Raw genomic sequence first — 23,655 nt, 5'->3', positions numbered from 1 at the left:
CAGGAATGAGTGAATGCAATGCACACTTGAGAACACGAGGGGAATTTGGGTGGGGGGGAAAGAAAGAATAGCAACACAGCAAAGCTTTTGCATTCACATGGAAGAGTGAGTCTGGCTCCCTTTTGCAGATTGCTCCTTCATTTCAACCCAACTAGAGCTGTTGCCTTTGCGGTTAGTTCAGCTACAGTGGAATCCTGTTTGGCCGAGCGTAATGGGAGCCTTGAAAATTACTTTAGTTGTAGCAAGTATAATTGATAGCACAGACAAGAGCAGGACAGAAGGTATAGTTGCCTTAGAAATATGGCTTTGCTTAATTCTGCGTATGAAGTTTAGGTGCTGCAATTATGCGTTTACTAGAAACGTCGTAGGTAGAAGAAGCAGCTTTTTTATACGCTAACTTTGGGATGGTGCACTGTACCGTGAGATTTGAGGGCACAAATCATTCTTCAGAGGGGTCTAACTTGAGCTCAGGAAGGACATCAATAATTATGCAGGGCATTGGTTGAAATGTAGATACCCACGTCCATGTCACTTCTTTCAGAAACAGAATATGGGGGGCTGTGGATAGGTAAGGTTTGCTTAGTGTCTTAATTGTGAATGAGTTGAAATCTGTAAGGACAAGGGAGTGCAAACCGCCATGAGCTGGCAGCTTGGACTCGCAAAGTATGTCTTACATGCCACTTTGTGGCTCTAGTCCACTAGAGTTTAACTTTCTGCAACTGTCAGCTGGTAATGGAGTTAATCCCTGAGCTCAGGCAGCCAGGGTCTGTGCCAATCCTGGGTTCAAACCCAAAAGATAACTGATGGAGGGGGTGTTATATGACAGACACCTTCTCAGCTGACACAGCAGAGATGGTTGGGGTGACCTCCAGCATGGAAATAAAGGTCCAAGGCTCTAGAGCTTGACATTTAGCCCGCAGGGAAAACTGTAACGTAGGCTCATCAGTGGGCTACCATTACCTGCACACTTCTTGGCTGGTAAACTCCAGCAAGAAATGACTAGTGGGAGTGAAACCTGAGTCCTTTCATTGCAAAAGTGAAGCCTGCCTGAAGTGGAAAGAGTTGGTGAAGGTTTGTGGTTCTGCCCAGAGGGTTGGAGCTTGGTGACTTCCTAGCTGTAAGACTTGAGGCAGGAATGACAGGTAGGGAACGCACCAAAGGATCACGTTTGCTAGTCTCAGGAGTCAGGGATGTTTGTGCAGTGGAAGCCAATGACCATTTCTCAGCAGAGCCAGGAACAGGGAATGGGGTCAAAGCAGATCAGAAGTGGATATGCTTCAGGGATCCACCCGGCTACTTATCCTGCCTGCAAAGGTGGCACAAGGAAGGGGTAAAAGAGTGCAAGTGCTTCTGCTGAGTAGTACTTTAGTAACTGAGCTAAGAGGAGGGTGCAGATGAAGAGAGGAGCCCGGCAAAGGGAGCTGAAAGTTCAAGGGGACAGTACATATCAGCTCATTCTAAAGCTGATGAAGGAGCTCGATCACTGACACAGAATGGTTCAGCTGGGGGAGGTCTCTCACAGTGAGTCCCTATCTTACACCCCAGCCTTTGCTGCAGGGATTTCAGCTGTGCAGGATGCTCAGGCCAGAGCTGTGCCCAAGCTCCAGGCTCCCTCCTGCCTTGCGGTGAGGAAGCGGAGGCTTTGGAGGAGCTGGCTTCTCAGCCGTTCACTCAGTTTCCAAGTTGTGGTTGGAGATCCGCTCTCTCTGCTTTCCTCCTCTTGCTCTGTCTCTCTCTCCCTCCTACTTCTCTCTGTTTCCTTCCTCTTCTCTTCCTCTCTCTCCCCTGTTTCTGCCTCTTTCTTTCTTCTCTATCATGCATCAGTCACTATGGTATCTGGTCCCAGGATTGCTTTCAACTTAAGATGTATTCTGGGGCACATCCAAGTGAGGCATGGCCATGCCAGCTTATCTACATACATTTGCTACCTAGAATTAACTGGCAGTCAGGGCACGCAGGGAGTGCCAGCCTCAGGTATGATGCCCGGAAAGTCTGCCTGGCACCCAGGGTTGCGTGTGTCAGAGGCTCCCTTCCAAACAGGACCCGGGTGGCCTGGCTTCCCAGTTAGTTCCCAGATGCTCTCCCATTGCTTGGGAGGGGAGGACAAAAATAAAAGAGAGATTGCAAACTGAACCATGTCTCTATGGCAACCTGCGGCTTAACTTTTAACTTTTCAGTTTACATGCAAAGATACTTTCTCCTCTGTATCTTCACAGGGTTAATTCACTGCACTAACAAGGGGGTTTCCTGGCACTATTAGAAGGGCTGGCTTGAGGGTCCTTAGCACCATCAACTGGTCATTAACAACCAGGAAATGGCTTCCCCCATCACTAGAGATTTAATCATAGAGATCAGGCTTGGGAAATACTGCAGTGCTTCCCAAAGCACCATTTTATACTAGCTAGATGAGTCAAGTCACTTGGGCTTCATTTCTGGCTGTGCTACTGCCCAAGTTGAGTAGAGGGGTGGGGGTAACCTGTCATCAGATGCATCAAGGACTGGCTACTCCCAAAAAGCTGTATTCGAAAGGTCACAGTACCACAAGGAAGATGGTTCTTATGGCATTTCCACTGAGCCCGAGAAAAAAAAATCTTGAAGCCCTTCAGGGAACTTCATCTCTTCAACAGACTTCCAGCTTGAGAATCCAGCTCTGAACCACTTGCACTTTTCCTTCGTTATAATGACTGGCTACTGGTCATTACGGTAACTTCTGTGCATTGCACAAATGCAAAACACGCTGTTGCTTCCTAAACACTGCTCAGAGTCAGAGCACCCCACAGTGATGTACTGGAGGAGCAGTACTGATGGCAGCCAGCGATAAGCCGCCAGACCCTTTGAACTCTCTTTTTGGGGGTTTGTTTTTTCCGCGTTGGCAGATCCTGCTTTATTGATTCATAAATAGACAAGTGAAAAGGGCCTTTCAGATCTGAAGTGAAAACTATGCTCGGCATTTCAGCTGTCACCCACCTCGGCATCAGCTGTCAGATGCATGCAGTTCCCAGGTCCAAAAATAACTGGTGTTGGGGATGTGAGATCCCCTTCACCCATATTTCATGAAGAAGATCAGTCATTTGGCATCTCAGTGAGGAAGGGGCACTCCTCAGAAAGGTGGTGGGTGTAACTGCCAGTCAACACATCCCACGCAAAATCTTCCTGAACCATGTCCCACCAGCAACATCCTCACAAGGTGTTCATTGCTAGGAGTTTTTTTGTCACCAAGTGGCTGGAACAGCTGTCAGGATGTAGGGGACCAATGCAAGCATTTTTTCATGGGGAGGAAAAGGATTGTCTGCTATGATATCTTACAGCCAGAGCTTTAGTTCAAAGGTTAGAAAGAAGCCTGCAAGTTCAGTGCCGGATGATTGAGACGCTCCAGTCCCAGCTCCCTGCTGTTGCACATAGCTTGTTGAGTAAGCATGCCTGTTATCAGCAAAGCATGAATTCATTACAAACCAAGGGCCCCCAAATGTTCTTGGGCTTCAGTGGGGATTGAGGGCGCTCCATGCCTTGTAAGACTGAACCCTGAATCCCCAAAGATTCAGCCAGCTCATAAGAGGACAAGGGAGACCAGAAGATTCAAAGCTCAGTTTCCAATTAGCAACACTTTAATTGTGATATTAGTTGCTCATTAGTGGGAAAAGCCAGATGCTCTTAGGAATTAAATAAACTAAAAAGATCTTCCCCACCCCCCAAAGAGTATTTAACTATGGCTCATACAAATGTTTCCTTTGTACCAGGGCATAACTGATGTGCTATGTGTGGGCACCATGCTCCAGTGCTGAATCACTGATGAGGTTCAAAATGTATATGACGTGAGGCTTCTTGCAGAAGACAAAATGAGATGAAGAGCATGCTTCCTGGGGCAGGAGCAGTCTTTCACCATGAGTACATGCAGCACCAAGCACAGCCTGAAAAAGCGCAGGCTCAGGGGTGATCTGATGGCCACCTACAAGTTTATCAGGGGTGACCACCAGTATCTGGGGGAACGTTTGTTCACCAGAGCGCCCCAAGGGATGACGAGGTCGAATGGTCACAAACTACTTCAAGATCGTTTCAGGCTGGACATAAGGAAGAATTTCTTTACTGTCCGAGCCCCCAAGGTCTGGAACAGCCTGCCACCGGAGGTGGTTCAAGTGCCTTCATTGAACACCTTCAAGATGAAACTGGATGCTTATCTTGCTGGGATCCTATGACCCCAGCTGGCTTCCTGCCCTTTGAGCAGGGGGCTGAACTCAATGATCTTCCGAGGTCCCTTCCAGCCCTAATGTCTATGAAATCTATGAAAAACTCTTAGGAAAAGGATTGCTCACTTGCTCCCTTGGACTCAAAATTCGCCAGCAGGCAAACCCCTTCCCAACTTGGCATGAGGCAGAGTTTCCTTTCCCACAGAAACAGCAGGAGGAACCACACTGTATGATACCACTCATGGCAGCTAAGCCAGGGCTCTGCCAGCCCCATGGGCAGGAAGAATCCAAGCCAGATGCAGCTGGAAGGGACTCAGGGGGTAGTGTCTGAAACAGCAGCTTTGGGACTGTTCCCTCATCAAGGACCAACAGACACCAGGATGAATCAGGACTGACTCCAGGAAAGCCAATAAGCTTATACCTGTGTGGCTGAAATCAGGCACATAGACCTGAGTGGCCACGAAAGGGGTGAGTTGATACACAGTAGGGAGAGGGATGGACTGCAACCTCACCTCACTGGCAAGCACTGCTTGAGGAAACAAACCCTCTATCCTGTGTGGACATGAGGACTAGGAACCAGGGAAGGGTACAAAGGGTCAGGTGCTGCAGCCAGGGCAGAGAAAATCTATTGATACCCCAGGGGCTGCAAGGGAGCCAGCTGGCTTTGTGTGCTGAGCTCATTAATCTCACCCTGTGCTATTCGGGCACTGCTTCCCTTAAGATCACTCCCCCACCCCGTCTGTCCCTACCCAACTAGGTCACTTTGTTCATCCTGTGACTTTCCTGTGAGCTGGAACCTGCTTGGAGCTCTCTGCAGCCTGTGCGCGCTAGCATCAGCCTTTTCTGGGAACAGTGCCCGTTAGCTGAAGCTAAGGCATTTTAGCTGTAAGCTCTAACTGTTCCTGGTTCATTTTAATCCTAGAGCCCACTAAATAAAGCCCAAACATATTTGCTCATGTTGCTGATGGGTGACCCTTAGGGGAAAGCCCCATGAGCATTCCCATCAATTAAGGCCTTAGGGCAGTGTGGACGTGCTAGGACGAATTATTGCAAGCACTTGCTGCACCAGCTCCTCCTCTGGTGTAAGTCAGGGTACGTCCACTGATGTCAAGGGGACTTGCTGATTCATATTAGCTGAGGGTCTGGCTCATAGACAGTTTCTAGAGAAAGTGAGCTTCCTATAACCATTCTCCAGACGGGACAGACTCCTTTATTGAATTTTATAGGGCTGTTCCCTCGGGGGAATCCTGACACTTTCTTGTAAAGAAAAGGAATGGCTTAAATGAGGTGCTGAGCGACAAACACCAACTCAGCTACCTCTATGAGTTGCTCTGCCAACCTATCTTGTTGCTAAATGTTAGTTCAACCCTGGACTCCCCGGTTTTCTCAACCCCCGTCATGCAGCACCCTTGTTATTCAAGGCTTGGGATGCCATCAGAGCGGTCGCATTGAAATCAGCCATTCAAAGCATGTAGCCTTAATAGGCTGTGATTTCTACTCCCCACCCAATGCTTTCATGAGCAGAAATACATACTGGGTGCATCTAAACATTTATATTAATGCGCGGCAATAAACTCCAGCGCTTATCATGCTGGAGTTTATTGCTCCCAGGTGCCGCGTTTACACATGTGCCCAGAACTGCAGCATGTTGAGGATCAACCTGCCAGCCCGGAGCTGCTCTGACCTGGCTCAACGTGCTGCAGAGGGGCTGGCTGGGGCATGAGGGTGCTCCAATGCGGGGCTAGTGGGCAGGCAGCCCCCACACTGAAGCACCCTTGTGCCTTAGCCAGCTGTGTCAGCATCTACACATGCATTGCTGTGGAGTTTATTAGTTTACTCCAGCCTAATAGCCCTGCATGTGTAGACACTGAACCATTTACTGCTGAGCTAATTAGTCTACTATAGCCCACTATAGCCACATTAGCCCACTATATCTAATTAGCCCAGTATAACCAAAAATAGTCCCAGTTCTGGGACAGCACTAGAGTTGCTGTCTCAAAAATGACAGGCCCCTCAGGTAATTCTCTGTGCCCCTGCCAGTGACCAGGAGAAATCGAGCATCTTCAGGAAGGTCCTCTCAGTCCTTACTCAGCCAGGTCCTAGCTCTGCCACGGGCTCTGCCAAGTGCACTTTGACATTCATGTGGTGCAATGGTTGCAAGAGGTCAGCTGCATGGATCTGGTTATGGGAAAAGGTGCTTAAGAGGGGACATGATAGCAGTCTTCAAATACTTGGAGGGCGTCCATAAAGATGAAAGGAAATACCTTTTCTCTCTTGCTGTAGAGAGTAGGACATGGACCAATGGCTTGACGTGGCAGCATAGTAAGTTTAGATTGGGTATCAGGAAACAAAGCTCTGCGGTGTTCGAACAGAGAGGCAGTGGAATAGACTGCCAAGGGAAGTTGTGGACTTCCATCTACAGAGGGGCTCAAGAAGAGGTTGGACAGGCAGTAGTTAAGGATGATATAGGTATAGCTATGCCTATGTGTTTGCTTTTTCATTTGCTAGATGCTGCATGGGGCCGGAAGGAATTTTTCCCCCTCTTGCTGCTACGTGCATTAGTGTCTTTATTAAGACTTCCTCGGAAGCGTGGAGTGCTGGTTGTAGCCAAGGCTGGGGATCACAACTGGGCTGTGCTGGGACTCAAACCCAGAGGCTCCTGACTAGTGGGTCTTGTTCCCCACTCAGATTCAGATCAATTGGGGTCAAGAATGAATTTCACCCCGTGATCACATGAGTATGGACTATGGGGGGTGGGGGTTGGCTTCCACTGTAGTGGGGAGTGTGTCCCTTTTCCTTGGAGCTCTTGAACCTATTTTAACAACCTTTGCAGCAGCAGGACATTGGTCACTGTGGTCCCCCTGCTTTACTTGCGACAGATGAAAATGTTTTGTCTGTTGTTATGCCAGGGTTGACTGCGTAGTTTTGCTAAGAGGCTAGACAACAGACACGTATGGGATGGTTTGGGTAGGGATGATCCTGCCACAGGCAGAGGGGTGGACTAGATGATCTCTCAAGGTCCCTTCCAGCCCTACTTCTCTACAGTTCAGTGGTCAGGTCCCAAGCAAGGAACAGCATGCTGAACCCTGAGTGCCTCAGGAGGAAAGCTGAGCCTGAAGGATTTAGGTGCTCAGTAGATTTAAAAACTGATCCTCAATTTATTACTTATTTCTGCTCCTTGGAATCAGATTATGTTGGTGGGAGCAGCAGCGTCCTCAGGCTGGGCTGGCAGGGCCATTCCTCCAGCTGGAACAATATAGTTGGGTGCAGAGAGCCACTCAGTAGGTAAAGATGCTTTTTTTCACTGCTTGCTTTCTGCCCCATTTTCCCTCCTGGAGCCATTGCACCATTAGTCTGTGGCCCCACAGCAGGCTCTTTAGTGCAAATGCACAGGCCCAGCTGCCCAGAGGCACTGCTGAGAGATGGTACAACAGATTCACGTTGCACTGGCTTCAAGCCTACCCAAATTAGTACCAGACCCACTGCCGACTCTGATAATAAGCAACAGCGAGTGGGTGTAAATTCTCCTACTGTTCATTGAAATAACATTAAGTGTGATGGACTCCTGGGCTATTAGAGTGTATGTAACATGTAATTGAGGCTGGTTATTCTTCATCTGAAGTGTTCCCCTTAACTAATGGCAAATCAGGATGGAACACATGTGCGAGCTTTGTGAATCCCTGACTCAATTCGCTTGCTGCCTGCGATCAAAATGATCCCAATGAATGTCAATGAATGAATGGGGGACAATGAATTAGAGTGAATGAATGCCTTGTAATGGGGCCCTTCACTAGTGCAGAGCGACAATTGAACGCCAAAAGGATGGCGTCTGCATGGGCGGCATTTGAATTCATACCCATTAGTACGATTAGGGGGAACATTACGGTGTGGGGGCGAGGGTTGGCTCTGCTGACAGGGCACTTGAAAAGTTATTGCTGCCATTTCTGTGGAGGGTTGAAATGAGCAGGCTTCTCAGATCCTGGCTCTAATGAGAAACGGTAGAACCATGTTCTCCTTGTACCTTCTCAGGGTGGAGTTACAGGATCCTAATAAAACAAACACTCACTCCCTTGCACACACTTGAGACCAGGGGCTCAATCCTCAGCTGATTTAAATCTGCCTGACTCCACTGAATGCTTGGATGTCCCGGCTCAGGGGCATCCAATATGAGGTTGGATTCAACCTATCCCAGAAATCAGGGCCAGGTGCATCCTGGCTTGGAGTCCATGGCTCACTCCCAAAACAAAGGCTTGGAGATGAGTGGTTTCATTTTAGTTCATTTCTGAGTAGGACTGGATATTTAACTGGTCGAATAAAGTTTGGTCAATTGACTGGTCAGATATCATCGATTCATAGACATTAGGGCTGAACGGGACCTCGCGAGATCATCGGGTCCGGTCCCCTGCCCAAGGGGCAGGAAACCAGCTGGGGGTGGAGGAAGTCAGCTGGGGTAAATCAAAAATGATCAGTCAAAAATTGTAAAAAAATTGCCAATCGGTTCAAATAATACACAAAAAAGCATAAATTTCCCATTAAGAAATGTGCCAAAAAACACTTTAAAAAAATCATATTTTTGTCAAGAAAATGACAAAAAATGTAGGGTTTTTTAATAAAATTGCTATAATCTCTGATGAGTCACAAATATGCAGTCAATTGACAATATTTGACTGGTCAACTGACCGGCTTGCCAACTCAAGAGACGGACCTGCCAGCTGGAATATTTCCCTCTGGATCAGGTCCTCAAAGTCCATGGTGACATTAAGGATCAGGCAGTGAGGAGTATAGTATGGTGATGGAAGGAGATAGCATTGCCTTCCTACATTATAGGGAGAGTAGATATGGAGATCCTAGATTGTGAGCCCTTGGAGGAAAAGTACCATCTCTGTACTGACTGTATCTAAAGAGCACCTAGTTGCCCTGATCTCCTGCTAAGCAACTGAGGCTGTTTGGCAGTAGCAAAGATGAATAATAACATATCATGAACAGAAAAAAATACATCAGTGGTGGGAGGGAAGGAAATGCTCGCACCCCGAGGGAGGAGTGGTAGAAGGGTGAAAGTGGGAGTCAGCGAAAGAGGAGAGATGGGCTTCAAAGGTTGGAGAAAGGCTCGTAGAAAAATCGTTCAGATGCCAAAGTAAACAGGGGGGCGGAAGGAGGGAGACTGCCCATGTGAAAATTAGCAAGGGAGAGATGACAGGGAGAACAGACAAATGGCTTCAAAGCAAATATGCTTTGAGGGGCAGCAAGGAAATAAAACTAAATACTGCAGTCCATGAAGGGAGAAATGGAGACAGGGGAGGACTTTCCTCCCCTCTGGGAAGCACCTGCATAGCACAGTTTAGTTTTCCTTTTCTTCCTGCAAAGGCAGGAATTGATTTGTCCTTCCCTGCTCTTTACCTCCAACCCATGGGCTCACACTGAACACGGAGACCAGAGAGCTCTCCATGCCTGTACATAGACAGGCTTCCTGTGGAGACATCCAGTCCATTTGTGCTATTTGTTATTCACACAGGTATAAAAATGTACCAGGGATCCCTTGCACTGGAGATCTGAAAGCACCTTGAAAGCAGTCTTGCAAATCCCTCCCCCATGATCATTCGCCCTGTTGTGCAGAGTGGGAAATGGAAGTTCAGAAGAGTTGACCCTTAAGCCCACACAGCCAGAAAGGATCAGGACAGGAGTAGCACTCCCAGGCCCTGCAGGAAATGGCTGTTTGGGTATCACAGAACCCCCCGTCTTTCCATTTGGCAGAGCAAAGCACCAAAACACAGAGGCTCCTCTGAAACTGCCCGTCATCCTCGGGTGCTCTTGGTACCCGCGAGCCATAAGAAGGGAAGCCTGGCCTTGCAGTTCAGGCACTCGATAGGTCTGAGGGATCTGAGTTCAGTTCCTGGCTCTGTGACGGACTTGGTACGTGACCTTGGGCAAGTCACTTAGGTTCAGGGTCTCAAAGGACCCTGAGCTGTCTAAGTCTCCTTGGAATTTGGTCCCTCCGTATTGTTGAGGCTGGCGGTCCCAGTTAGTCTGACCCCTAGGTATTTGGGCCTTGTGAAACAGGACTAGCTAACCCCTGTTTCCGTCACCCTTTGTTCGGCTTTTCCATTTAATTTCTTCAGGGCAGGCACTCTGTTCAGGTCCTTGCATGGTGAGCCCTGGGGCTCTCATCACCTCCCATCACACAGATTAATACCAGCCCCTCTCCTTGTACTGTGCTGAGTTCAGCGACACAGGGAAAGGAGCAGTGAGATTGTCAGGGACCTTGTAACAAGTCCCACATATGGGCCATTATTCCACCTCAACTGGTTTTGTTAACAGGCCCTCAAAATCCTGTTAAGGGTGTCTAGCCAGATGCAAACACAGCTACCTGCCTTCGAGCTCTCTCCCATTTAATAGCCAGCTTGCCCTGCTGCTCAGACACACACACCAATACCCGGGGGGGCCAGGAGCATCCCTGGTGTAGGATGAATTCTTCATTGAAATCAGTAGGGCTACCTTATGCCAGCACTAAGTTGGCCCTCGCCCCTGATCCCTCTGCCCCATGGCAATGCTGTAATCCCCCCGTGCTCAGTACAGTACCATGCTGTTATCCTGGGGACCCCTTGGTCCTTTAACATGAGTTTCCACCCTATCTTGCACACCCAGCCCTGTTTGCATGACAAAGCACCAGCTTTCCGGCCAGGCCCTTCATTGTGTCCCCCAGTGCAGCTTTGACATGTAATGCATTGGTAATGAAGTCCGACTGATACCAGAGCAGCTTGGAGCCTGTGCAGCCTCCATCCCCCCACATCCCAAAAGACTGTCACAGCCCAACCAGCAGAAACAAAAGAGCAAGCGCAGGCTTTGAGGCACGGAGATAATTTGCTGGGAGGTGGCAGGGCCAGGGCAAAGGCTTGTGCCTTTTCTTTATTTTAGTCCTTGTCAGTTGGTGAGTGACAGAGCAAATCACATTTTAATTTAATCATGTTTAACCCCCCAAATCAGACAAGGCCAGGGGTTTGGAAGGGAGAGGATTGACATCTGCAGCTCCCTGAGAGGTTAATGACTTGGGATGGGGTTAGCACAATGGCAAGGCTGTGGCCACAGTGCTCAGCCTGACTTCCTGACCCTGCACAAGTCACCTGGACACCTTGCAGACAGACAGGCGAGCTTGGTCAGACACACTGCACACTCACCATCGTGGCCACTCAGGCACCACGTGTGACATTTGCAATCTTCATATAAAGCACCCTTCACGCTCAGTCAGTGTCAGACTGACACAGATAAAGATGTATCACCTCCAAGGACAAAGCACGTACACCAAGGTACTTTCAGGCACCAGGCACTATACGCACGGGCAGATAGCAACACGTCACACATGCATGCCAAACATACGTGTTATACAGTCACAAGTGCCATATTCAACAGCACAAACTCATTACTCACACACACAACACCAGTGCCAGGCATTCACACACACACGAAATCCACACATGCTCACTGTACATATGCAGTTCCTGTGAGAGACTCTCTCTGTCTCTCATCATTGCACACTTCTGCCCAGACCTGTACAGTCACATGCACCTTTTCCATACACTTCCAAATGAGAGGAGATGGGAACCAAGGGCTTTTTTTTTTCTTTGCTCCAAGTTTTCTGCAGACTGACAGTTTGCTGGGCTCTTCAGTTTATGCTAATGCTGCTCAGTGAATGCCAACTCCTCCATGCTTTTCAAATGTTAGCTTTTAAGTGAAAAGGAAAAAAAAAACCCAAGTCTTTCAGGGGTGCGTAGGAGGGAAGAGAATCATTGAAACGCCTCTTCCAGAGAGACTGGGAAGTCCTGAAACAAGTTGCTTAAGATAAAAGTGGCCTTTAATTCTTGTGGGGGTCCATTTAGGAGACCCAATTTGAGAGGCATTGGGCCCGATTTTGAGCTCGGAGCTTACTCAGACTTGTAGGCTCTCTCAAAATCAGGCCAACAGGAACTCCAATTATGAAGGCCTTCCAGATCAGAAGCCATTTGTAGAACAATTCAGACTAAATACCTGCATTGGATACCCTGCCTGGACTTTGGAGGAAATGATTCCCGCCCCCTTCAATATTAAAGAGGCTCCTTTTATTGATACATAGGAGGCAAGTTAAAACAAAGGGCACCATAGTAATATTAACAACAACCCTGCTAATGTATATAGGCGCGTTTTTATTTGAAGATAGACCTGAGGGGGAAGCTTCTTTGTTTCAGCCTGTCTTCTGCTGGTAGAATAGTACCTGTGGTGTTTGAGTACTCTGTTTCTATTAATGTTGAGGTATCAACATTTCTTAGGCAGCTTTGAAAAATCTCAGCAGCCTGCATACATAGCTAGAACAGCTCCTTTTCCTTTTGTTTGTACTGTCTGCAGGAAAGTCTTGCCTTGCTTGGGCAATAGCTATTTGGAAGCTTTTCCTCTGTGATGCTGCCTTTTTTTTTTTTTTTTTTTTTTTTTTAGGGATCTGTACACACAGGCATAGGCCAGATAAGTGCACACACCTACGTAATCGAGTTTCCGCACTAATTTGGCTGTGGGGAGCAGCATTTCTTCTCCCTCCACTCACTTTATCCCTCTTATTTAGTGGACTGAATACATCCAAAGCCACTGATTGCTTTGACATACCAGGCAAGAAAAACCCCACATTCACACCTTGCTTCCTACTTACTTCCCCCTTTAATCCCTAAATCCAGTTTTGGGGATTGAGTGAATATCCTAAATTCTTGGTCCTCTACCTTAGGTTAACCTGGGATCCTTGCAGCATGTTAATAAAACAGTTAAAAGTTAATTGGACTCCCTCTCTCTTCATGTAATTACCCTTTTGCAGGGCTGGGGTGCAGAACACCATCTCCAAGCACAGGGCACCTGAGTAGCAGCAGCTGGGAAGTTACTCAAAGAACAATAGAAATTGTTGTTAAGGGGCCAGGATAACGGACACGCAAGGGAAGGTCAGAAAAGTTGCATCTGGCTTGGGTACCTGCAATGATGACCTAACTTGGAGGGTGAAGAATCTAATCAGGAGGGGATGAGAAACAATTAAGAACAGGAAAATGTAGGACATGCTTTTTGAGAGCAAGATGTATGAGATGGTAGAATAGCTGCCTCCAGGACATGGTGGAAGCTCCATTGCTTGAGGCATTTAAGAGTGGACTGGAAAATAGTGGTGGCAACTGATGAATTAAATGAACAGCCAAGATCCAAACCTCAAAGTGGCCTATGGCTAACAGCCCTACCTAGCAATCTAGAAGGGAACCCCCTCCCTATAGGGAAAAAAGTTACATTATATAAAATATATATCAAAACCAATTGACAGCAGTCCACAACCCACAGCCCTGCTAAGCCTCTCCGTCCTAGCCAAGTGGCTGGGACCAGGATGGTCTTGCCTTGGCTAGGAGCCTGTCTCTTGAGAAGACTGTTGCTAAAGCACTACTCCTAGTCATCCTCCATCATGCACGCCAGCATGGCTGTATTATTCTAAGCTCTACTTCTCCCATCTGGATCAAGCCCATCAGCTCTGTTGTGAGTTTGTTTTTTTTCCCTCCCAGCCTCCCCAGACAAGTTTACTCTCCAAAAATGAAAGACCCACCCTGACAAAGTAACTGAAGGCCCCATGCCAGCAGCCAATAATCCCCTTCTTCCTGCAAGCCACAGAGCCAATCCCACCTCCCTGCAGAAAGGCAATCCTCTACCCCCCCCCCCCCATCTTTTTCTTCAAGCCTTTACTGAGAACTGTTTTATACCTTCCACAGGGGATCCACCCTAATCAGCAGATCCGTCTCACCTGGGCTGGGCCTTCCCTCTAAACTGCTATTAGCTATTTAGCGTCTTCAAGCATCAGACAGCATCTGCTGAAATAAGCCCACTGCTTATGAAAGCTTGGGCTATGAATCCCTGATTTAGTTAAGTCGATAAGGTGCACATCTACCCTGCCTCCTGCTTGAGTTCAGACTAACATTACCTCTCTTGACTTCTCCAAGCCCTTACAGGGGCAGCCCTTGTCACAAGCTGCCTTTTGCTATCCCAGACAGAGAATTAGTGCTTTCCCACTTTCCCAGGCAAAATATATATCACTTGCAATCCTTAACTCTCTCTCACTGCGCTGCCTTGTGCAACAGTGTTATATGGTCTTCCCCCAACCTTAGTTTTCCCCCTGCAGGTATCCCATGCAAAACCTGCATGCTTACAGGAAGTGCATTCAGGTGGCAGGGCTCTGGGACTGAAGCACAGCCAGATGAAGGAAGACGGCAGTGGTAACACCCAAGGCAGAGGGAATATAAAAGCTTTGAGTTCTTTTGCAAGCAGTGGGAAGCAGAATTGCTTCCGATTGTTCACCCTGCTGGAATGACTCAGCCACCAAGCAATTTTCCTTCATTCTGTTCTTCCCATGGAAGCTGAATTTAGTTCATTTTGATTATGCTCTAATTTCTGCCTACTAGCAACCTGTCCCTACCCCCCTTCTTCCCACCCAACCCTTTAATTATCTAGATGGAAGGTACATCTTCATTATACCCCCGCCATTGGAAGCCCAGCTCCGTGGAGGCTCTGAAGAGCTGCTTTTCTAGCAAAGGGAATTAGTATACAGCTCTGCATACCTCTGAACCATAATAATAATGCTTGGTGCATATGTAATGCCTCTCATCTTCTTAAGTGCTGCATAGACATTAAATGTAATTAAGCCTCACAACATCCCTTTGAGGCAGGTTAAGAGGGGCGTGGAAAATTGGAGGGAGATCAGGGAGCAAGAGGCTGACTTAGATGGAAAGATTAAAAGAGCTGAATGTGTCTCCCTGGACTCAGCATGGCTGACAGGAGGGGGTGGTAGCCATTAGCGGTGGTCAGGTGCTGTGTGTGCCAAGTTCCCACGAACACGCTCCATTTCCAAAAGCAGGTCAGCTTGACCACGATCATTCACCTTAAGCTGTCAGTGAGAGGCAACACTTCAGTGATCAAAGCAGACTTTGCAGGTGAGACAAGAAGAGAAGTGGAGGAAAAAAAGACTATCATGCAATGGGGGTGAAGGGGCAGGCTTCCCTGTGTTGCTGCTTCTCCCTGTTCGTGGTGGGTGGGAGCATGATGTAGTCTGTTAGCTCTATGGCAGGGAAGGACTGGGACACCATGAGCGTGCTCCCTGCCAAACTGCTTGCAGCCGTGACCTGGAGAAGAAGGGTCAGATGGGCCTCGACCTCTTTGTGGAGCTTGCTACTTAATGCCAGGGGTGAGTGTTTTCATGATGCAAACACTCATCCAGTCACTTAGATACACAGATGTTAAGACTTTCAGGGACCATTTAGATCATCTAAGCTGAGTCGAGCTTAACACTGGCCAGGGAATCCCACCTTGAAGTGTCCAGGCTCTGCTGAGTAGTAGTCATGAAACCGCAACACCCCTCAGCTGCTTTGTGCAATCGTCTTCTCTTTTCCTCTTGCCTCCCCCAGGTTCACAGCTTCCAGGGACAGCGAGATCTTTGCTATGACTGCAGCACAACGTCTCTCCACCCATAGCCAGGACATCTCCCTAGAAGAAACACCTGGGGTCTCCTCTCTGCACTACATGCCCTCAGCTCAGGGACGTCATGGGGAGTGTCAGTAGCCTCATCTCTGGCCACAGCTTCCACAGCAAGCACTGCCGGGCTTCCCAGTACAAGCTCCGCAAGTCCTCCCACCTGAAGAAGCTGAACAGGTACTCAGACGGGCTTCTGCGGTTCGGCTTCTCCCAGGACTCCGGCCACAACAAGTCCAGCTCCAAAGGCAACAAGAATGAGGACTTCTTTTACATCAAGGTCAGCCAGAAAGCCCACGCCACCCACCGGACGGACTATACCTCATTGTCCAGCGGGGACCAGGCCGGGGCGACTGGTATGGACTATGGCAGCCACACGCCACAGAAACTGATGCCATTTTCCAATCAGCTAGAACTGGTTAGTAACCCTGAGACCGCTCCCACCCTGGCTAAGGTCTGGTCTGTCCCGGGGACTCACCCTAATTGCAGCTACTGTGGCAGGCTCCTGGTGCAGACAAGATGCAACTGAGACTGGCACCAATGGACCAGCCCTTGTCTGAGTCTGGAGCGACCAGGGGCGAGACTTGTCCGGAGAACAGCTAAAGCAATGCACCTTGTGGGACAAATGGGTTGTGGGGCTTCAGGTTCCCAGCTATAAGCATCAGGAAAACGGGAAATAGGGGTAAATAGAGTCAGAGGTGCTCAGGCGGTGGCTGTTGTGGCAATGAAGAGTCCTGAAGGTACAGACAGAAATAAACAGGAGGGTGTGGGAAGCTTTTTCAGAAGGCAGCAGCCACTGGTTAAACAAGAAGCATGTTCTGATTCTGTAAGGAAGCTGAGAGCATCTGTAAAAGCTCTTGCAGCTAGAGCCAGAAACTGGATTGCTAGCAACTCCTCGCTTATATTTGTGACGAGGCTGCAATTTGCAAACAGTTTCATTCCTCTGCCCTGAAACACTTCCATGAATGTGCGTGTGCGCTCCAGCAACTTAGCAGCTTATGCAGTTTCAGGGATATTCATTGTGGGGGCTTTCAGGGGCTGGAAGAAACTAAAGGATCCCTGCTGGGACACAGGCCAGGGGGGAACAGTATCCTGTATGAAACAGCAGCACACTTTTGGCTTGGGAACAGGATCCCATTATGCTTTAGGGATCAAAATAATTAGAGGATAGGCCCAGCCCAACAGGACATGTGCTACCTGCCACCTCATCCAAGCAGACAGTATTGTCGAAAAGAGTGTCTCCACACTTTCCAGACTGAGACCCTGTGCTGGAAGAGAGAAATAGGAAGGGAATCCCAGAGCTATCTCATCATAAAGGGCAGGCCCATCTCCCAGGTTAAGACTTCAGGACCTAGTGAGGACACAAGGGCACTGGGAGTCACAGCCTTGCTCTCGTGTTCTTATTTGCACCAACACAAAATATGTACAAGATGTAGGCACCCACCTGCCCTGATGTTCATAGCTGCATAAGGTGCAGGGCAGTAGGGAATCAGGCCTTCAAAGTCCATTTCTACATTTGGGAGGAAAGCATGGTGGAGTGGTAGAAATGTCAGAGCCAGGACTCCCACTATCTGGGACTTTTCTACCCTGCCACTGACTCGTTCTGTGCTGTCAGATGAGTTTCTTAACCTCTTGGTGCTCTGGGTTCACCCTATCAAAGAACTGGAACCACCCACCCTATCCTTTCCCATGGAGAGTACTGTTAAGATCGCTCCCCTAGAGTCCAATTACTGTTAACGAGCTGGCTAAATCATGCTTTGCAGTTACTGGATTTGGAGCATGCTCACCCTGCACGTTTCCAGAGCTCGGGCCACGGCTGGGAATGGCGGGAGAAGAGCTAGGAGAGTGAAGTAGATAGTGTGGCTGAGCTGCCAGGCCTCACTGCTGTTTCAGGAGGCAGCAAGGGAGGGGAGTTGAAGCTCACTCTGGAGTTTTCCTCAGCTTTGGGATTCCAGACAGCTGACTACGATATGTATGGACATCCCTTTCACCCTTTACCCTTCCCCCTTTCTCCCTGAAGAGACAGCTGCACAATCTGTCAACTAACAGGGTGCAGCTATGCTCTGAATTATAGACCTCCCAGGTACTGAGGACCCCATAGCTGCCATTAGAAAGCCTGAAGGCTTCTAAGGAGAAGGAGTAGAGTGACCTATGGCCTTAATAATGTACTAACAAGATCTTTGCTTCTCTCCAGGGTGCAGAGAAGAGTGCTTCCAGGCCCACCGCCTTCAAGCCAGTGATCCCCCGGTCAGGTGCCATCCTCCATTCCTCTCCAGAAAATGGCAGTCACATTTCTCAACAGCTGCATCCTCCAGAAAAAACCAAGGACCAAGAACTCAAGCCCACGTTGTGCTCTGGAGCTTTGTCTGACTCTGGAAGAAACTCTATGTCCAGCCTCCCGACCCATAGTACCAGCAGCAGTTACCAGCTGGATCCCCTGGTCACCCCCGTTGGGCCCATCAGCCGCTTTGGAGGCTCAGCCCACAACATCACCCAGTGCTCCATCATCCAAGATAGTAACATGATGAGCCTCAAGGCCATGTCCTTCTCAGACAGTGGCAACAAGATCATCAACCCCGGGAAAGCTGCTCACCACGCCTCTGAGAAAACCTCCTGCATCCGGTCCCCTATCTCCACCGACGAGTCCACCATCCAAGAGCTGGAGCAGAAGCTGCTGGAGAGGGAAGGGGAGCTTCAGGAGCTCCAGTCCAGCTTTGAAGAGAAAGAAGTCACCTCCTGCCAGGTCTATGAAGAGAAGCAGAGGCGCTGCAAGGAGGAGATGGACGGGCTGAAACAGAAGTGCAACAGCAAGCTCAAGCAGACCAACCAGAAGACTCAGCGGACGCAGCAGGTCCTGCACCTCCAGGTGTTTCAGCTGCAGCAGGAGAAGCAGCAGCTCCGTGATGAGCTGGAAAAGCTCATGAAAGAGCAAAACTTGCTGGAGACCAAGCTGAGATCCTGTGAGAAGGAGAAGACCAACTTTGCCCCAGCGCTGGAAGAAACTCAGTGGGAGGTAAGGCACTGCCCTGTCTGAAACACCAGAACCAGAGTAGTCGGGGGGGGGGTCCCAGTTGCTGTGACTGCAGAAAAGTGTGCGCGCCCATGGAAGTCAATGACTGCATCCCCAAAATGGACAGGTGTACATACAAAGCTGGTAACTAGGTATGTGAAGACAAGTTTGTGTAAATACCTTCTTGCCTGCACAGGTACCCTTTTGCATCTACAGATGCACTATGTCTAATCTCCTTTATTTCACTTCTCTGTTGCATTTATAAAGCATCCAGAACTCTAGTAGGCAGGCAACTGAGGCCCTATCAATGCCCAGTGAAGTGAGTGGAGAGATTTCCATTGTCTTCAAGAGGCTTGAGATCAGAACCATTAATGCAACGTGCTTCACTCTTTTCTATCTCCTGGTCTTTGCTTTTCCTGTACAAATACACTATGCTGACCAGTGAAGTGTTTCAGCCGTCTTTGACTGCAGTTAGCTCACACATGCTTGCATGTGGGTGCTTGTAAGCACAGATTGCAGAGAATATGTCTGCTTAAGCCAGAGAAACCATTTGCCTGTCAGATGGTAGTTCTCTGACTCGTTGATTTATGTGTCCCACTTCCCCCCCTGCTCAGCACTGCACAGCAAAAAATACTGTTTGAAAAAAATGGGTCAGTAAAATAACTCAGTTGTTCAAATATCCAATCACACAAATCTTCACGCTGCGGACTGCCCCCGCAGGAACAGTAAAGCTGCTCTACTTACATAAATAACAACTACCTGGGGTTATCTTGGTCATTCATCAAAGAGGATTAAAACCTTCCCAATCCCGGCTGAAGTTTTATGTAATTTTCTTATTGATTGGGCACTGTTAAAACTAGACACTTATACTGCTGAAAACTCAAGGGCAACATTCCCTTCCTAGCAGTCTGAATAAAAAACACCAACAGATATTCATCCCTGCCACACAGACAGAAGCATTACTATTTGGGGTCTAATCTGTTCATGAGGCAGCAGCACCTAGTATAAATTGATTTTAACTCTTTGTCATATGTGAGTTTTCATTTTAAGTATTTCTATAGATTTGTGTCTAAACTGATAATGGCAGCACCACACTCCTGAAGGGCCAGGTGTTCAGAATAGCTTAGTGCTTCAGATGGCTTGGTGGTATTTGGATCTGGACATTTTGGCTGCGAGCATAACAGCAGGAGCTGCTGGAAATGGGGCCCTTGATGCACTGTGGGTACAGAGCCCTTGAAAATGCATCCTCGAGGGAAGAGATTTTCCAAAGCTGTTGAGGGATTTGGGAGTTCAAGTCGCACTGTCACTGGGGTTTAGCTGCCCAAGTCCTACAGCTGTGCTTTGGGCGGTGGGCAAGACCCATTCATGTCAAGACCTGGCATAACTACCAGATAGGCTCCACTCACAAGTCTGTGTTAATGGATATGAATCTTGCCTTTTCTATACATAGTTCTTTGCACCTGAATTATGTGCAACATTCAGGGGTGGCACACGAGTGTAAAACTTATTTTGGCACCAGGGCCAAAGCAGATTTCTCAGCCGGGACCACTGGGTTCTCTCCCCAGTTTTGCCACTGGCTGTACTGGTAAGGAGGAAACTAAATGACACTGTGATTTACTATTGTTTTGGCCTCTTCTGTCGAGGGTTCATGGTTTCTAGGCAGTAGCCTTAACTGTAGGTGCTGTTTTCCCCCCCTCAGGTCTGTCAGAAGTCTGGTGAAATCTCCCTCCTGAAGCAGCAGTTGAAAGAGTCTCAGACAGACCTCAATGCCAAGACCAGTGAGATCCTGAGTCTGAAAGCCCAGCTGAAGGATGTGAGAGGGAAAATGGATGGGGTGGAGATGAAAACCCAGAATATGGAGGATTCTTTGCACACAAAGACCATGGAGCTGGAGGTGTGCGAGAACGAGCTCCAGCGCAAGAAGAATGAGTCAGAGCTGCTAAGGGAGAAGGTGAACCTACTGGAACAGGAGATTGTGGACCTCCGGACGGAGCTGACCATCCTCAAGGAGCAGTGGAACGAAGGGAGGGATGGGGCAGCCCCTGTCAACCCAGCCAGCGGGAAAATGGAGGATGTCCAAGCCCTTCAGGGGGACTTGGAGAGGCTGAAGGCAGAGCTCAAGGCAGAGCGAGACAACAATGAGCAGATGACCTCAAGTTTCCAGCATGAGCGGCAGGTCTGGAAGGAGGAGAAGGAGAAGGTGATCCAGTACCAGAAGCAGCTGCAACAGAGCTACCTGCACATGTACAAGAGGAACCAGAACCTGGAGAAGATGCTCCAGCAGCTGGCCGCAGGGGAGGATGGCAAAGAGCCCATCGACCTGGACATCCACGGCACTGACGTCCCCTATGAAGACATCATTGCCACCGAGATCTGAGGAGGCCTGCTCCCTGTCCCTCCACACCTGGGCAGTGGGGAGGGAGGCCTCTCTTAGGTGAGGACAGAGGAGTACATCCTGGCAGCTCAATCCATGCCAGGTGGCCCGTGTAAAGTTCGGATGAGCTGTGTGTGTATTAGCCGAGCCGGCTGCCCAGCCAGCTCGTGAGCCCCCAGTGTTGCACCAGGACGGTGCCCCAGCTGCCTGTCGTGTTGCAGAGGTGAAAAAGCCGTGTGTGCCAATGGTGACGTGCCCATCATCTGCTCCTCGTGTCTGATGCATCCTTTGCAAGGTGCTTGCTGCCCTTGCTCATAGGACTGAGAAGCGGGAAAGGGGTGGGGGGTGGGTGGGAGGGGAACAGGACTTTAGCAAACAACTCTTCTATCAGGGAATTATATGACACTGGCCAAAAATTCCCAGGAGTCCAGAGGGACCACTGGGTCAGTGACTTGAAGGAAACCAGCCTCCTTTCAGCAAATAATACGCACACTGGTCCAGTCCCTGGAACAGGGAGACTAGGGACACCGCCACTCTTCCTCCTGTGCACTACAGGAAACGATTAACACCCCATTTTAGCCACTGAACCCTGGCCCAAGGCCTGGGGAACATGCAAAGCTGCTCTAAAACATTCATCTTCCTCCAGTTGATTCTGGTTTCTCAGATCTGTAAGCTTTTATTCCACCAGAGACCTGTGGAAGCCTTCCAGGCTCCAGTTGCTAAGGGCTGAGTGGGTCTTTACCATGCTGGTGACTTGGATTCAAATCTTGCCGAGCTTTCTTTTTCATTCGATTAACACAGAGTGCCTCAAGAATGACCAGCCTTCAGCTAGTTCAGGCCCCAGGATAAGCTGGCTTGACATGAGCCCATCCATCCACTTGGCTGGTGTGCTAATGGTTGGCATGTGCAGGTGAGGGAAGAGGGATTAGAGGATCCCGTCTGGTTTCTGGGAGGCAAACGGATGAGGATTGATACCAGGTGCAACAGAAAACAAGTTCCAAGAGCCACCAGGAAAAGTCAACTGCTCTGAAGGGCGCATCTGGGCTCACGAGCTCCCCTTGCCCAGACCACTTCAGAGCAATGAAATCCAGGCTCCTGCAGCCAGTCAGGATAAAGGACAGAAGCTGCACCAAAAAAGGCTGAAAAATTCAAAAGAATTTTGAAAAGGAAACCCTAAGGTGCTTTGCAAACACTTTTACTGAAAACTGTTCGGTATCCAAAAAGCTAAGCTGAAAACAATTGCCAGGGTTTGGCTTTTGAGGCCTTGTCCCCAGTTCCTAACCCGGCATCCATTCTTTCCACCAAAATCCATCTTCTCCAGATTAGCTAACCATTTCCCACGTAGCGCCTTATTAAATGCTGAACGCCACAGGTATTAGGTTGACTACGCTTCTCTGTTTAGAAAACTGGTTATCTTATCAAAAACTCGCATTGCGGTTTGCCCCATTTTCCATTTACCTCCATGTCCCATCATTAATCTTCCCGTCTGATCTGCAACTCCTTATGCTATTCCCATCGTGAGGAAACCTAGCGAACTCTCAATTCCTGGTGATCCTACCCATCTTCAGCTCTGGACAAAACGGATCCACTGTGCCGCACCTCTGCCCAGCCTCTGCCGTGCCAGCGCTGAGCTTCCAACCTAGCTCAGTTTTGAGCCGTGCCACCCTTTTCTTTTCTAGCCCTGGTTCTTGGGAAGAGTAAACTGCACCAAGCCTGTGAATTGGTGGCAGCAAATGATTTGACAGAGTTCTGGGAAACTCACTGCCCTTGTGATCTGATGAAGATTCGAAGCTCGGGGACTTGATTCTTGCTTTCTGTGCAGCCATTTATATAAAGTGCCAAGTGGGCGTGAGATGCTGTCAGATTGGAACAGTAGCATTTTACACCCACTTTCTCCTGGCATAAATCACCGCAGATGGCTGCGATGCTGAATCAGGCCCCAGATTTACAAAGGGGAAGGCTATTGCACTATCGTCCTCCCTGCTGTACCTGCCAGCCAGGTAGCTGAGTGTAGGGACATCTCTATCACATAAAGAACAAGCATTTATCTGAATTTCCAAACCGCACTCCTCCCTGGAGAAACACTGCAGAAGCCACTGGTGTTAGTTACTCCAAGGGAGGATTCGGCCCAACATGCATCATACCCAGCTCGGAGGCAATTTCTCTCTTCTTTGTGACTGAATCCCCCACACTTTCTCGCCTATCAAATGCTGGCTGCCTTATTATTCTCCTCTGTGCCATTAAGTCAGTGGGTTCCAGGCACAGCAGTTGACAGGAGCTGGTAAAAGAAAATGATCTCATTTTGTTTTCTAGCCACCGTCTTAAATCTTCCTCCTGCCTGTAATGGGAAAACTCCAGCATAGAAATGAGCTCCAGGGAGCTCGGCACCTGCTAAATGCTGCTCCAAGCCCATGTGGCTGCACTGTCCAGTTTTACCCCCAGAGAGGTGCGAACAGGGTCAGCCTCCAATGGGCCAGGAGGTGAGAAATCGGGTTCTCATCCACAAGCCTTTGTCATGCTCAGGGGCCTCCTCCCTTTTGGCCTGAAACGAACCTAAGGAAAAAGAAAAAAATTCTATCTCCACAGCC

At 48.9% G+C, this 23,655-nt stretch overlaps 1 protein-coding gene across 5 annotated transcripts in view; it reads left to right on the top strand.

The window, feature by feature from the left end:
- LZTS1 (leucine zipper tumor suppressor 1) overlaps positions 1 to 23,649 on the top strand; it is a 33,898-nt gene extending 10,249 nt beyond the window's left edge. For 4 of the 5 annotated variants that reach the window (XM_025203479.1, XM_025203480.1, XM_006022982.2 and 1 more), the window contains exons 2-4: positions 15,620 to 16,101; positions 17,878 to 18,696; positions 20,393 to 23,649. In XM_025203479.1, the coding sequence (XP_025059264.1) occupies positions 15,757 to 16,101; positions 17,878 to 18,696; positions 20,393 to 21,070 (1,842 nt within the window). In that variant the 5' untranslated portion in view covers positions 15,620 to 15,756 and the 3' untranslated portion in view covers positions 21,071 to 23,649. Of the gene's footprint in view, positions 1 to 14,363; positions 15,149 to 15,619; positions 16,102 to 17,877; positions 18,697 to 20,392 lie in introns of those variants that run through there. The other variant, XM_014519660.2, reaches the window with a different exon arrangement.
- Positions 23,650 to 23,655: the final 6 nt, after the last annotated feature.

This window comes from Alligator sinensis, unplaced genomic scaffold, assembly GCF_000455745.1.
Source record: "Alligator sinensis unplaced genomic scaffold, ASM45574v1 scaffold98_1, whole genome shotgun sequence".
Lineage (NCBI taxonomy): Eukaryota > Metazoa > Chordata > Crocodylia > Alligatoridae > Alligator > Alligator sinensis.
The sequence above is the reverse complement of the archived record's forward strand: the minus strand, read 5'-3'. Positions and strand labels throughout refer to the sequence as shown.